The 13,021-nt window shown below is 44.3% G+C and overlaps 1 protein-coding gene across 5 annotated transcripts in view; it reads left to right on the forward strand.

Annotated features, from left to right (window-relative positions):
- Positions 1 to 13,021, forward strand: part of SGCD (sarcoglycan delta) — a 515,133-nt gene that overhangs the window by 344,252 nt on the left and 157,860 nt on the right. For all 5 annotated transcript variants that reach the window (XM_081136937.1, XM_081136939.1, XM_081136935.1 and 2 more), the window contains exons 4-5: positions 4,284 to 4,371; positions 10,866 to 10,985. In XM_081136937.1, coding sequence (XP_080993063.1) covers positions 4,284 to 4,371; positions 10,866 to 10,985 — 208 coding nt within the window. The remainder of the gene's footprint in view (positions 1 to 4,283; positions 4,372 to 10,865; positions 10,986 to 13,021) is intronic.

A 13,021-nucleotide genomic window follows, 5' to 3' on the forward strand; every position in this document is an offset into this window, starting at 1 on the left:
ACAGGCTTGCTTAAACCTTTCCCTAAAGAAGTTCTAGACCTGGGGTGTGACCACCCACCATAACTGCCCAGTTAGGAATTTCTGATCACGTCACCCTGTGAGGTACTTTCAGTTGGATTTATCACAGAGCCCCTTTCTGGTCCACACTAGCAAGCTGAAAGTTCTTGCAGTGGTGAGGGGTGTGGACCGCTGTCCTTTGATACGGGTTTTGTAGTATTTGATGTTTACATGTGCTGTTTTGATATAAGAATAAATAATACATTTTTAAAGCTCAGATACAATAATTTGAAAATGTTGGCAGGATGGAGCCATTTAGTGTTCAAATAGCCACATGCAGACAGTAGCCCAGAGGGCATTTCAGAGCAAACAGCATTCACTTCAGTGGTCTAGAGTCATCCAGAAAAGCTTTGATTCTGTTCTGCTTTAGCGGAACAGATGCGATGCGGGGATTCCTCTCCATCACAGTGCTGAGTGCGTTAGTTATGTGGGGAGAGGACCGGTGTGGGCTGTCCTTCCCTCCCACCTTGCGAGAAGGGGTGCTCTGTCTCTGTTCCCAGACTCCCAGGAGTATTTCCTTGGGCTGGTTCTAATACTTAGAGACCCCAGGGACGCTTTGCTTGGCTCAGATTTCCCTGGTTTTGTCCAGTAAGCAGACCCAGAGAGCCAAACAAAATCGCACCACCCAGCTGCCTTGCCAGCCTCTTCCCATTTGTTTGTCTCCTGGTAAATGCCTTTTTTTTCCTGGTCACCTTTCTGTTATCGGGTATTTAGAAGGATTACAGCAGTGTGTCCCAGGCAAGCATGAGGCTCTTTGTTTAAACCCTGATAGAGCAAAGGCTGTTTCCCAGGAGGTTAGTATATTAGAACAACTAATGCTAAATTATAATATTTTGACATGGTAATTAAAAGGAACAGTGGCTTTTTAGATCTCTTGGTGTAAACCTTGGTCAAAACCATTAGAAGATTTTTTTTTTCCCCAGTAGAAACATTTGGATAATATTAAGAGCAGGCAGGTGGCATTTGAAGATACTGAGATTTGAAATATAGTGCTGAGCCAGCCACATATAGGGAGAGCCTTTGAAATACAGAAGCGGAGAATGTTGGGAATGGAAGAAGACCCTGCCTCATTGTACAGAAGGAGGGTCTTTCTCATTTCTCTCCCTCTGCCCCTCCTGCCCACCCCACCCCGCCTCTGTCATTACACCCCATCTCCTCCCATGCCCTTACCATAACATCTTCAGAGAACTTACTGTGTGCCTGGCACTGGAACAAGTGTGTTATTACACATAGAATTTAGTAATTTTAATAATAGGTGTATTTTAATAATAGTTAATGTTTGCACCATCCTACATATAAAGAAACTGGGCCTTGGCACAGTTAAGTAATGTGCTCAAAGTTACCCAACTAGGAGGTGGTAGAGATTGGAAACGGGATGGGCTGGCTCCAGGTGTCTCCTGCCCATGTGGCACAGAGTGAGCGCTCAGGTATGTGCGCCCTGAGTGTGTGGACGGCGGAGTGAACCACAGAACAGTTACGTCATTTTCTCAAGGCCCCACGCTGGTCAGAGGCGATGCAGTTCACCCAGTTCTCCGATTCCAGGTTGCTCTTGTCTCTGCAGTGTCAGGTTGCTGAATCTACAAAGAGAAATGTTAGAATGTTAATGTCTAGAGACGTATAACCTCCTGTCCAGGTTCCAAGCTCTGAATTCTCACATTTCTTACGATGTTTTTAAGTTGTAAGTACAGCCGCTAAGCACTGCCGGAAGCAATGCCAAAGAAACTATTCCTGGCTGATTGTTGTTTTCTAATGGATTGAAGGAAACTTGTGTCAATATTACATTTAATGTATTGCTTCTTCTCTGACCCAATTTAAAAAACAAACTTTTTTCATCAGGCAAATGTTAATTTGAAGCCAGCTGTTCTGGGGCATTATGGTGAATCTGTGGTTGCCCTGATGTAGCAGAGGTCATTGTCTCTCCCCCAACACTGGGACAGCAGCTCTCACCCAAGGCTACTGGTTATTTAGGGCCTGAGCAGGTCATTTGTTATCCATTGTAGCAGTTGACCTTGGGTGAGACAGACCTTAACTCCAGACCATTTGTCTATGGAAAAATGCCTTGGCATTGGCCACCCATCCGCCCATTCACCTGTGGAAAGCACCTCAGGTCTGGGTGGGTGTTGGCTGCCTGTCGGGACAGCCCTGCCATTTGCAGGCACTAGGCTGGGCTCACTAATTGGGTCCTACACGCACCAGTTTCAGACAGAAAAGACATTAGACAACCAACCCACCACCTTCCCATCTCCATGGCCTCCTTTTTTCATTTTGTCTTTATAAAACCCTGTCTGTGTTCTTTTCAAAGCTCAGCTCAAGCATTAACACCTCCTTTGCTACCCACTCCACAGCTATAATAATCTCACCCTTCAGTAAAGTTCCCCCACGCTTTGTTTTTAGCTCCCTAATCACCCTACTGTTCTCCTCCTGCTGTCACATGGATGCCCATCTCATCATTCCCATTGGAACATGACTTTAAAAGTAATGACTGAGGCCTGCCTGTCTTCAGTTTCTTCACAACTCTTACGACGATGGTTTTTCTGTGTTTGAGACTCAGTGGATGTTGGGATTATTGAATTTTCAGGCACATATATGCCATGTAGTAACAACAGTTTAGAAAGATGAGAATACCTATTTTTTTTTTCCTAATAACAACTATCTGATTACTGACATGCTCTCTCAGGGATTCCTCCTTTAGTTTATGGCTTTAATTTACTCCAGGAGAGGGAGAACTCTAAGTCAGAGGTTGGCAAACTGTGGCCTGTTGGCTAAATCCAGTCCTCTGCCAGTTCTCATATGGAATAATGTTTATATATTTTTTCTTTTTCTTTTTTTAATTGAATTTATTGGGGTGACATTGGTTAATAAAATTATATAGTGCCCTGGCTGGGTGGCTCCATTGGTTAGAGCATCATCCTATACTCCAAAAGTTTGCAGGTTCAATTCCCAGTTGGGGCACATGCAGGAGGCAACTGGTTGAAATTTCCCTCTCATATTGATGTTTCTCTTTCTCGTTGCCCCTTCCTCTCTCTAAAAATCAGTAAACATATCCTTGGGGGAGGATTACAAAATATAAAAAATAAAATTACATAGGTTTCAGGTGTGCAGTTCCATAATGCATCGTCTGTGTATCGTATTGTGTGTTCATCCAGCCAAAGTCTCCTTTTGTCTCCATTTATCGCCCCCTTACCCTCTCCTACTCCCCCACTCCCCCTCCCTTCTGGTAATCTAATTTTTACATTTTTAAATGATTGATGGGGGCAAAAATAAGAAGACTACTCATGACACAGTAAGATTACATTAAGCTTGAATTTTTCAATTCTATGAAATTTGAATGTCATTGTTTATGAATAAGTTTTGTGGGGATGCAGCCATACCCATTTGTCTGTGTGTTATCTGTGGCTGTTCTGCACCAAAACAGCAGTTAGCACTTGAGTAGTTACCCCAGAGACTGTACATCCCACAAAGCCTAAACTATTTACTGTCAGATCCTATACCAAAAAAGTCTGCCAACCCTGATTCTGAGTCGTTCTCAGAAATGTCTACCATGGTGTGAAAAAGAGGGTGGCCTTTTTGATAAAGGGGGAATTGGAGAAAGTCACAGAATGCCTGAAGGAAAAGAAATCTGCAAACAAGAGAAGGAAAAAGGGGGGACAGAGGCACTGGGAGGCACCTGGTCTCCTGGGTTTTGTGCACCTGCGTGGGGAAAGTCTCCACTAAGAGATTTCCGCCTTCCTGGGTTCTCACAGCCAGTGGACATGCCAGAGGGCAGACATCGGCTGTCTTACACACACCTTCTGCCCTCCGTTAACTCCAAGGAACTCTGCCATGTTCCTTTGGACAAATTATAAACTAGGAAAAGAGGGATTAGATTATCAGTCATTCCTGATCATTCCGTGTACCAGCGCTAACTCTAAAGGGTTCTATGTAGCCCAGTTGTCTCTGACTCAACCGTGTGTGTGTGTGTGTGTGTGTGTGTGTGTGTATGTGTTAGGGAAATCTCTGTTAAATGTATATCTATCTGTGTATTTCTTTGGAGGAAATCCATTTTTGGATGGATGCCAATTAATTATCACATGTGGGGATCATTAAACATTTGAAGTTTTTAAATAAAGACGCATCAATTAGAGCTTGGCTAAGATCAGTTCAGCCTCTTCAAGAGTTGAGATTACAGTGTTTTGTTTAGAAATCTTCTATTGTTTTCATGTGTTTCTCTTCTTTTCTCATTACAGGGTAATGCCCTGTACTTCAAATCAGCCAGAAACGTGACAGTGAACATTCTCAATGACCAGACTAAAGTGCTCACTCAGCTAATAACAGGTAAGAGAAGAAAGGACTTAGCAGCACCTGGTCATGCTACGCACTCAGAAAATGTAGAAGCAAAGCTTGAATGTTACACCACGAGAACTAAAGAAAGTGTTGTCTGCCCTGGCTGGCGTGGCTCAGTGGACAGTCTTGGTCCTCGCACTGAAGGGTCGCTGTTCAATTCCAGGTCAAGGGCAGGTACCTGGGTGGCAGGTTCCATCCCCGCCCCACGGGAAGCAACTAGTTGATGTGTCTCTCTCCCCCCCGCTCCTCCTTCCCTTCCACTCTCTACAAATCAATGGAAAAAATAGCTTCTGCTGAGGATTAACAACAACAACAAAGGCAATATCTGCTACCACGTTTTACAGTGTGGAGAAAGGGAAGGTAGTGTGTGTCCCATGATTCTACCAAAGGGTAGAGCATCTTCATATACACACATTTAACTTACGCAAATCCAACGATATTTGTTTTTCATGTAGCGTTGCCCCCAAACACAAGCCAGCTGCTTCCTCTGAGGCTCAACCACAGAAAAGTGCTCTGCTCCAGCGCTGGAGGAAAAGCCGAGTGTGTTGAATTAATTGAGAGAGAGCACAGTATACACAAAACCGTGCCCCGCATACTTTACGGGCTATAAACGAGATTTTTAACGGTAGCTTGAATCCAGCCATATTTGCCATACGTGCTGACTTTGAACCTAACTCAGTTGCAAGATGCAGATGGACCCCCACTGAATGTGGCTGTGTGGTTCCTTTTAATGTAGCGGATCTGCGCCTAGCAGCTGTGGGAAGTGCCCACTGGGTTCTAAGCTGCATTTCCTGAAATGTAAACAAGGATCGATTGTACACAGTGGTCCTTACAGAGATAAACATGGGCCTCGTGGCCGTGGCAATGTGCTGAGTGGTGTGACCAGTGCCCCCTCTGCATGTTTCGAGCAGCAGTAAACAGGAGCCAGCACGCACCCCATAGTGGAAAGGGAAAGGGGTGTGGGTGTCTGAGCAGCATTATTCTACTTCCAGACAGAAAATGCCATTTGTTTGGCCCCAGGGCCGAGAGAAAAGTATACAGATGGATGTTTCGAGAAGCCAGTTGCCCACGTGCCCCGAAATATTACTGTGACTCAAACATCTGGAGCCCCGCGAATACGCACGCAGCAGGGAAACGGGTGCCTGCGTGCCCGGCCTGGCTGACGAAAGCGCCTCACTGTCCCCACAGGAGCCCTGCACGTGGCCGTCTGGGGGTCCGCAGCCCGTGGGTGACTTGGACTGCCTGCCAGTGGAGAACTCGAGGGTGGAAGGAGCGACCCATAAGCAGGTCGTTCCGGCATGCGAGTGGGTTCTCAGCGGTGCTTATGGAACATCTGGCCCGCAGTCACAATGCTAAATAATTAAATAACCAGCTTCAGTAAGCAATGATTTAAGTAGCGTGTGAGAATTGCCTCCAGGAGGGAAATAAATCCAACCTCCAGCTCCCAGAGTTCCACATCCAAAAGGAATTTATTTAGCCTGTTGATCACTTGCCATTTGTTCGCAGTGGAAGATTTGGTTTACTTGAGAGATTTTGTTTTGATAAAGCTGGAACTGCCCAAATGACTACTCCTGGCAAAGAGGCAGAGGTGATCTCCCTCCCAGTCCTGCTCTGTCCGCCCTCTCCCCCTTCCCTCCCACCCTCTTCCCTCTCTCTCCTCTTTCCTCTCCTCTCTCTCCCTGCCCCTCTTTCTTCCTCCTGTCTCCCACTTCTCTTCCTTTTCCCTCTTCTGTTCTCTCCTCTCTCTTACCTCTCCCCCTGTCTTCTGTTTTTCTGTGCCCCCTGCCCAAGACAGGCGGTCTTGGGAGCCGGCACACCTATCCCTAACTCTTAAGGCCCGTCACAAGATGGATAATAGGAGCATGAGATGATCAAAAAGCCAACACTAGCCAGGAAGAGACTGTCAAGATGATTTCTAAAGAGGAGAGCAGACCTGTTCAAAACGCAGTTCTGAGCTCTCCTGCACACACACGCCCCACCCCTAAAGCTTTCCTTCAGGGCTCTCCGTGGACATTTATGCACATGGTCGATGGCACAGAGCGGCTTCAGGAGACTATTTCTTCTAAAGCCTGTTATACTTGGTGGTGTACTTACCCGAGAGCAAATGACTCCTGTTGTCCGAGAGACCAGGTTTACTAAGGCAACCCAGAGGATTCAAGAATCACCCTGTGTACCTAAAGAATGCCTCAGAAGCCCAGGAGAAATTCCAATATTAGCAATTCAGGTAACCTTGTCCCATGAAACAATGTTTTAAGCGCTGGTTAAGCTCCCAGGCTAGACCACAAGTGCACCTGTGACGCAGACTGCTGCCGATTTAGTGTCTGCTCAGTAGTGGGTCCCAACAAGAAGCCCTCCGACCTGTAAGAAGTAAAATTGTGGGGGATCTTCCATTGCATCTTGCCAGAAGGGGGAAGGGACCCAGTATCCAGGGAGCTGGGGAGAGGAAGTAGGCTGGGTAGACCGCAGGCCTTTGCAGCTCCCGCGTTGGTGCCTGGCCTGCCTAGAACACTGCGGATACAGCCCGGTGGATTCCAGGTCTCCCTGTCGAGGAGATTAATGGATAAGGAGCTTCACTTCCCACAGACTGCCCTGCTCAGAGAGGGATTAACTGGAGATTAGTTCCAGGTTACAAACGATGATTTTTTTCTATCCCAGGGAGGAACAATGGGTTCACCAAGGGGCCTCCTGAGCAGTCAATCCCCAATGCCATTTGCATTTCTCTCCAGAACAGCGATGTTCAGCCTTTTCCATCTCACGGCACACATAAACTAATTACTAAAATTCTGCAGTACACCAAAAAATATAATTTTGCCTATATGACAAAAAATAGGTATAATTTTGACTCATTCACATGGGACAGCTATTGTTGTTTGGCTGTTGTCATTTTTTTATTTGACAGTCTAAGGGAAAAGAGGCAGTGCCCCTGACTAAATAGGTATTGCATGCGTTACAAATTCTTGCGGCACACCTGTGTGCCATGGCACACCGGTTGAAAATCGCTGCTCTAGAATCATTGTTTCAGATCTCATCATGTCCAGTGGGTTTGGCAGCCCCAGGTGAAACTGACAAAAGCACAAGCCGTCTGCACCGTTGAGCCAGCAGTCTCTCTGAGGTTTTGGCTAAAACTACCAGTTAATGAGCTTTCTACACCCTTGGTAGATTCTATTTTACATTCTGAGAAGTCCCCAAAAGCATGAGAACTTAATTGTGCTTTGTGTTCTCTGATGGCTGCCGCCTCTTCAGTACACTCTCCTGTATGTATCACGTACCTTTCATAAATTCGGCGTAAACACGGGTTACACAGAGGCAGGTGTTCTCAGCTCCACAGGGGCCGTGTCTCATGTGATTGCCCGGGCTCATGGAGGCAAAGTCCAAGTACTTGTGTCCCTAGTCATGCCACCTCTTTGCCAGTGGGCAAACTGGGCTCACCTGTGCCCATCCCGAGGTCATTCACTTATTCATCAGAACTGCTTTACCTCCTGATCCAGAATCAACCCCCTAAAAAAGGTAACAGCCCCAAAGCACTGACAAGTAATACAGGTTTGGCTGTCACCAAGAAGGCAGCCGCATCTTAGCCCTTCCAGGACCACTAATCCAAAGTTTGCCCTCCTGTCCATCTATGTTCTTTCAGAATCTCTCTCTGGTCCTTGTCTCCAGCTTCCCTCTTCCCCTCATCTTCCAAAAGCTCCTTTTGTATCTGCTCCTCATGTTGACTCCAGACCCCTTCTCCTTCCTGGATGAGTAAACATCCCTTTTCTTCTGTGGAACAATTATGAAAGCTCAGCTCCAAACCCAGATCTGCTGTTAGCTCACCCAATGACCTGGAGAGAACTCTCAACCTTCCTGCCACTTGCTCTTCTCACCAGCAGCATGAAGGCAGTCAGAGGAGAAAATGTCCAGGCCCTATGTCATTGGGGAATTCTGGGCTGTGTCTGCTATGTCAGTTCCCCACTCATTAAGAAGCTTTTCCAATGTTCTTATTTTTATCAGAGGGCTAATGTGGATGTTCTGGAAAGAGATCAGGTCTGCCAAGTTCACATGATCATGTGAATGAGGCATCTGCCTTAAAGGTTCTCATAATTCATTTCAGTGTATTGTGACCGCTGTATTAGAAAAATGCTGATGGCCATGATCACAACAATGAATGACAATCACAGGAACAATTCCCCTACATTTCATAGTATTTTTTGCCTACATAGTTATTTTTATAAACAGCATAATCTGATCATTTTAACCTTCCTATGGGATCGATAGAATAGGTTGCTGGTACAATTTTACAGATGCAGAAAATGAGGTTCAGAAAGATTGAATGATTTGCCTGAAGTCACATTATCAGAAATTGAGTGGAGACATAATTCTTGTCTTCTGGTTTTTAGACTGATAGCCTTGATAGAGAGGAAAGCAGCCCCAGACATTCAGGGGCTGGCGGGGAACTATCAGCTAAGACGTGGTGTTCTCCCATTGAACCATAAATAATTTCACAGAACATCAACACCGGACAAGGCCACTCGGTGGCCATGAAGGATAAACATGGAACAAAGACAGCTCAGACAGAATGAAAACCTTTACACCAGCCACAAAAATGACCAGACATTCCTCTCTCCTAGCTGATATGACTGTTGCTGCTTTACTCATTGCAGCTTTAGCATTGCTCTGGTCTTCCCTACTTCTAGAAAAGATTTATCAAGATACCAATCATAAAGTTACTGCCACTTTCTGACAGCATCTAATTCCAAGTGAAGTCTTGCTTCCTTAAGCCCAAAAAAACCTACTATAAGATCAAATATGGTATAATAAGTCCTTCCTTATCACAGCATGTCTCGTGTGGCTCCCCTGGTGTGTGTCTCCCTCCTAGCAAGGAGTACTGAAACCAACTTGTTCAACTACACATGTGTTCCTGGCCATTTTTGCCTGGAAGGCATGAGGACACTTTTTTAAAAATATGTTTTTATTGATTTTAGAGAGAGGAAGGGAGAGGGGGAGAGAGAGAGAAACATCAATGATGAGAGAGTCATTGATCAACTGTCTCCTGCACAGCCCCCAGTGGGGACTGAGCCCACAACCCAGGAATGTGCCCTGACTGGAAATCAAACCACAATCTCCTGGATCATAGGTTGATGCTCAACCACTGAGCCACGCAAGCCAGCATGAGGACTCTTCTATTACTATATTTTTATGAATAACTAGAAGGAAGCAAAAATTCCACATCAGATTCTCCTGGAAAATTCTGGTTAAATATACGATTTCTGGACCCTAACCTCAAAATTTTTTTTCTGTGTGAATTTCCAGACCAAAGGATAAATTCCTTTTATTTGAGCTGGATTCAGTGAGGTTGAGGACACTCTGGGTTATTTGATGAACTTCACGTATTCAGGTAGCTCTAGCTCAGACAGACTGAAATGTCTCCTTTCTGTTTTGTTTTTTTAGGAATTCTAACACATTAACTGGTTGTTGTCTTTTCCATGGTACCCAAACTCCCTGCAGCTATTTATTTATTAATGTTTAACTTATATCCGTCTGTCTCCATTAGAAGTGCTATGGGATCAGGGGCCTTGTCCTTTTATGCAGCTGTAGCCCCACCTTCAAGAATAATATCTGTTGTCCTATGATAAATGCTCTGAAATTTATTTTTTATGGAATGAAATGCTAGCAAAAAGATTCAACAACTTCCTAAGCAAGTAATTGCAAGATATTATAACCTTTCCTGCCAGGGAGTGATCTATATACTAAGGAAATAGAGTTGGCTGGTGTCAAATGCAGCCAGTGGGTCAAGGGTACGGCATGAGTCAAATCTCAGCTGAACTGAAAGCACCCTTTACATCATTCAGAGCTGGCCACAGGTAAGCTGGTTGCTTCCAGTGTGAGCCTTCCGTGCCTTGACATGTTCAAGCCAGAGCCTACAAGCATTTGATAGTAATTTGGTGATTACACTGAGGGACATCTCATTCAAGCATTAGTTTGGAGGAAGGACATAATGGCCTTTAAAATCATAGCCTGAGCCCTGGCTGGTTTGGCTCAGTGGTTATAGCATCGGCCGGAGAAACAAAGGGTCATGGGTTCAATTCCCCGTCAAGGGCAGGTACCTCTGTTGCAGGCTTGATCCCCGGCCCTGGTTGGGGTGTGTGCAGGAGGCAACCAATCTCTTTCACATGGATGTTTCTCTCTTTTTCTCTCCCTCCTCCTCCCTCCCCTCTACTATCTCTAAAAGAATCAATGGAAAAAGTATCCTCGGGCAAGAATAATAAATAAATAAATAAATAAATAAATAAATAAATAACTACCATAGCCCAAGATCACATGGTGAAAGGTACTTGACAAGCTAAAGTCAGGAGACTGACTTTCATGGTTGGTGTCTGAAAACCAATCCACTTACATGAAAGTCCAATGCAATCCTTCAGATGTAGACGATCTGTGAAAAGGTCTATGAAAAGCTCTTTGTAACTGAATGCAATGAGACTAATGCATTCTCCTTCTATCCCTTCCAGGTCCAAAGGCCGTAGAAGTGTATGGCCAAAGGTTTGAAGTAAAGACAGTTTCTGGAAAGTTGCTCTTCTCTGCAGATAACAGTGAAGTGGTAGTCGGAGCTGAGAGATTGCGAGTTTTAGGTAAGGAAACTTTCTCATTGGTCTGACGCTACTGTGTACATTTTGGAAAAAGAGTGAAGAGATGTCTAGAAAACAGGTTGAGGCCGATTACCTAGATTCTCTTAAATCAAGGTGGCCAAACTCCCCACCACAGAACCTAGTTCCTGGTGAAAATATCTCAAGTCATTGGTGGCTGTAGCATTAGTGGCACATCTGCCAACCCTGAGCTTTGGGTGGGATGTGTGCTCATGCCAGGAAGTACAATAGAGCACATCCAGTCCTCACAACGGACAATCTCTAGAAGCAGTCAAGACCTGTATGCGTGGTAGAGCGGTTACCAAACCTGAGTGTAACTTAAGAATCGCCTGTGTCTGTCTGTGTTACATAACCGGTGACTTCACTGAAAATCTGCACAGTTGCATTTTAGCTCCGGATCACTTCAGTTGGCCTTTGTGAAGGTTTTATCTGTATAGAGTGATTGTTTGACTTGTTTAACCCATTAGAGTTTGGGGTGTGTTGTTGTTTTTCCCACTCTATATTGAAGTAATAAAAGATGTAATAAAAGAAAAGAGGTATGTTAATCCTGAGTGGGCTGGTTTGGGTTTGGCTTCTTTGTAGTCAGGCTTTCTGAACATTGAGATGTTAGGGAATAAATCCCAAACACGGAGCCCTTCAATTCTAAAATCTTTATGAAATCCTGTTACTGGAACCCAAACCAGAGTACTCTCATTGCCTCTTTTTTAAAAGTTTGGGGAAAATATATGACGAGTTCAGATTTTCGTGATGTGCGGGGATCAGTTGCCTATCTTGTAATAATGTGACTCAGTGCTTATTTTTTAAATTGGATTTTAAAATTGGATCATATAAATAACAATAAGGAATGAGCCACTTTTACTGGGAACCCTGTAGTTGTGTAGTTCTTAATCTAAACTTAAAATTTTATATGTCTTCCTTTTGGAAAAGACTACAAGCCACGATATGCAGGTGGCACGGTGAGTTGGGCGGCTCTCCCACAGCCTTCCAGGTGTGTTGCAAGAGTTCCAGCCATTTCCCATCTTCCTCCTGAATTATATGGAAATGGTTCCTTTTTTGGTACCTTCTGGCTGTAGCATTGGTGGTAGAATATACTATAGTATGGTTCACCTCTGCTTCTGTATTTATTTTTATATCATGAGACTTCAACCAGTCTTCTTTTGCCCCTTTCATCTCTTTGCTGTAGGATGTACCGTATGTCATCATTATATTAGAAATTGACGTATCTGTTTTGTACTTTTTATACTGCTGGGTACTTATCAGAACTTTTACCAGGTTATTGAATGAATTTAGTCTTATTAGAAAAAATTTTTTTAAATCACTCAGGGAATTTCTGAAAAGTTTAGATTCATAGACCCAACCATGACTTACTAAAGTAGAACCTCTGGTGGAAGCACCCAAGAATGTGTTTGTAAAAACCTTTGCAGAAATTTCTGTGGTTCCCATGGTTGGAAGTGTTGAATCTGAGAACACTGGAAATTAGTGTTAACATGATCTAGAATGGTGGTGTAAGAGCTCTGGTGCTGGGGCTGACCTGGATTATAATCCCTGCTCTGTCACCTGTTAGCTCTGTGAGCTTGGGCAAGTTACAGACAACCTAGCCAGTTTTCCTTTCTGTTCAACTGGAGTAAGAACATCTACCGTCTCAAGTTGCCCCGACGGTTAAGTGGGATCACGTTATATGTACTTATCACAGTGCCTATCATAAAACAGTACTCAGTCAACAGTAGCTGCTGCTACTAATACTCATGCTACTGCTTCTATTAATAATGCTAATAGTAGTTTTCCTTCCATTGATCCCTAAGAGTCTCTGAAATGTAGTGGTTAAAAACTCAGAAATTAACCCACTATGATTTTAACCCATCTCTATCCTTCACTTAGCTGTGTGTCCTTAAGCAAGGTACCTAACCTCTCTGTGCCTGTGTCTGTTCATCTATAAAATTGGGGGAGGGTTAATAGAAGTATCTACCTTATAAAATCATTGGAAGGATGGAATGAAATAACCTATGTAAAGTGGGGAGTGA

The sequence above is a fragment of the Miniopterus schreibersii genome (assembly GCF_964146895.1).
Source record: "Miniopterus schreibersii genome assembly, chromosome: 4".
NCBI lineage: Eukaryota > Metazoa > Chordata > Mammalia > Chiroptera > Miniopteridae > Miniopterus > Miniopterus schreibersii.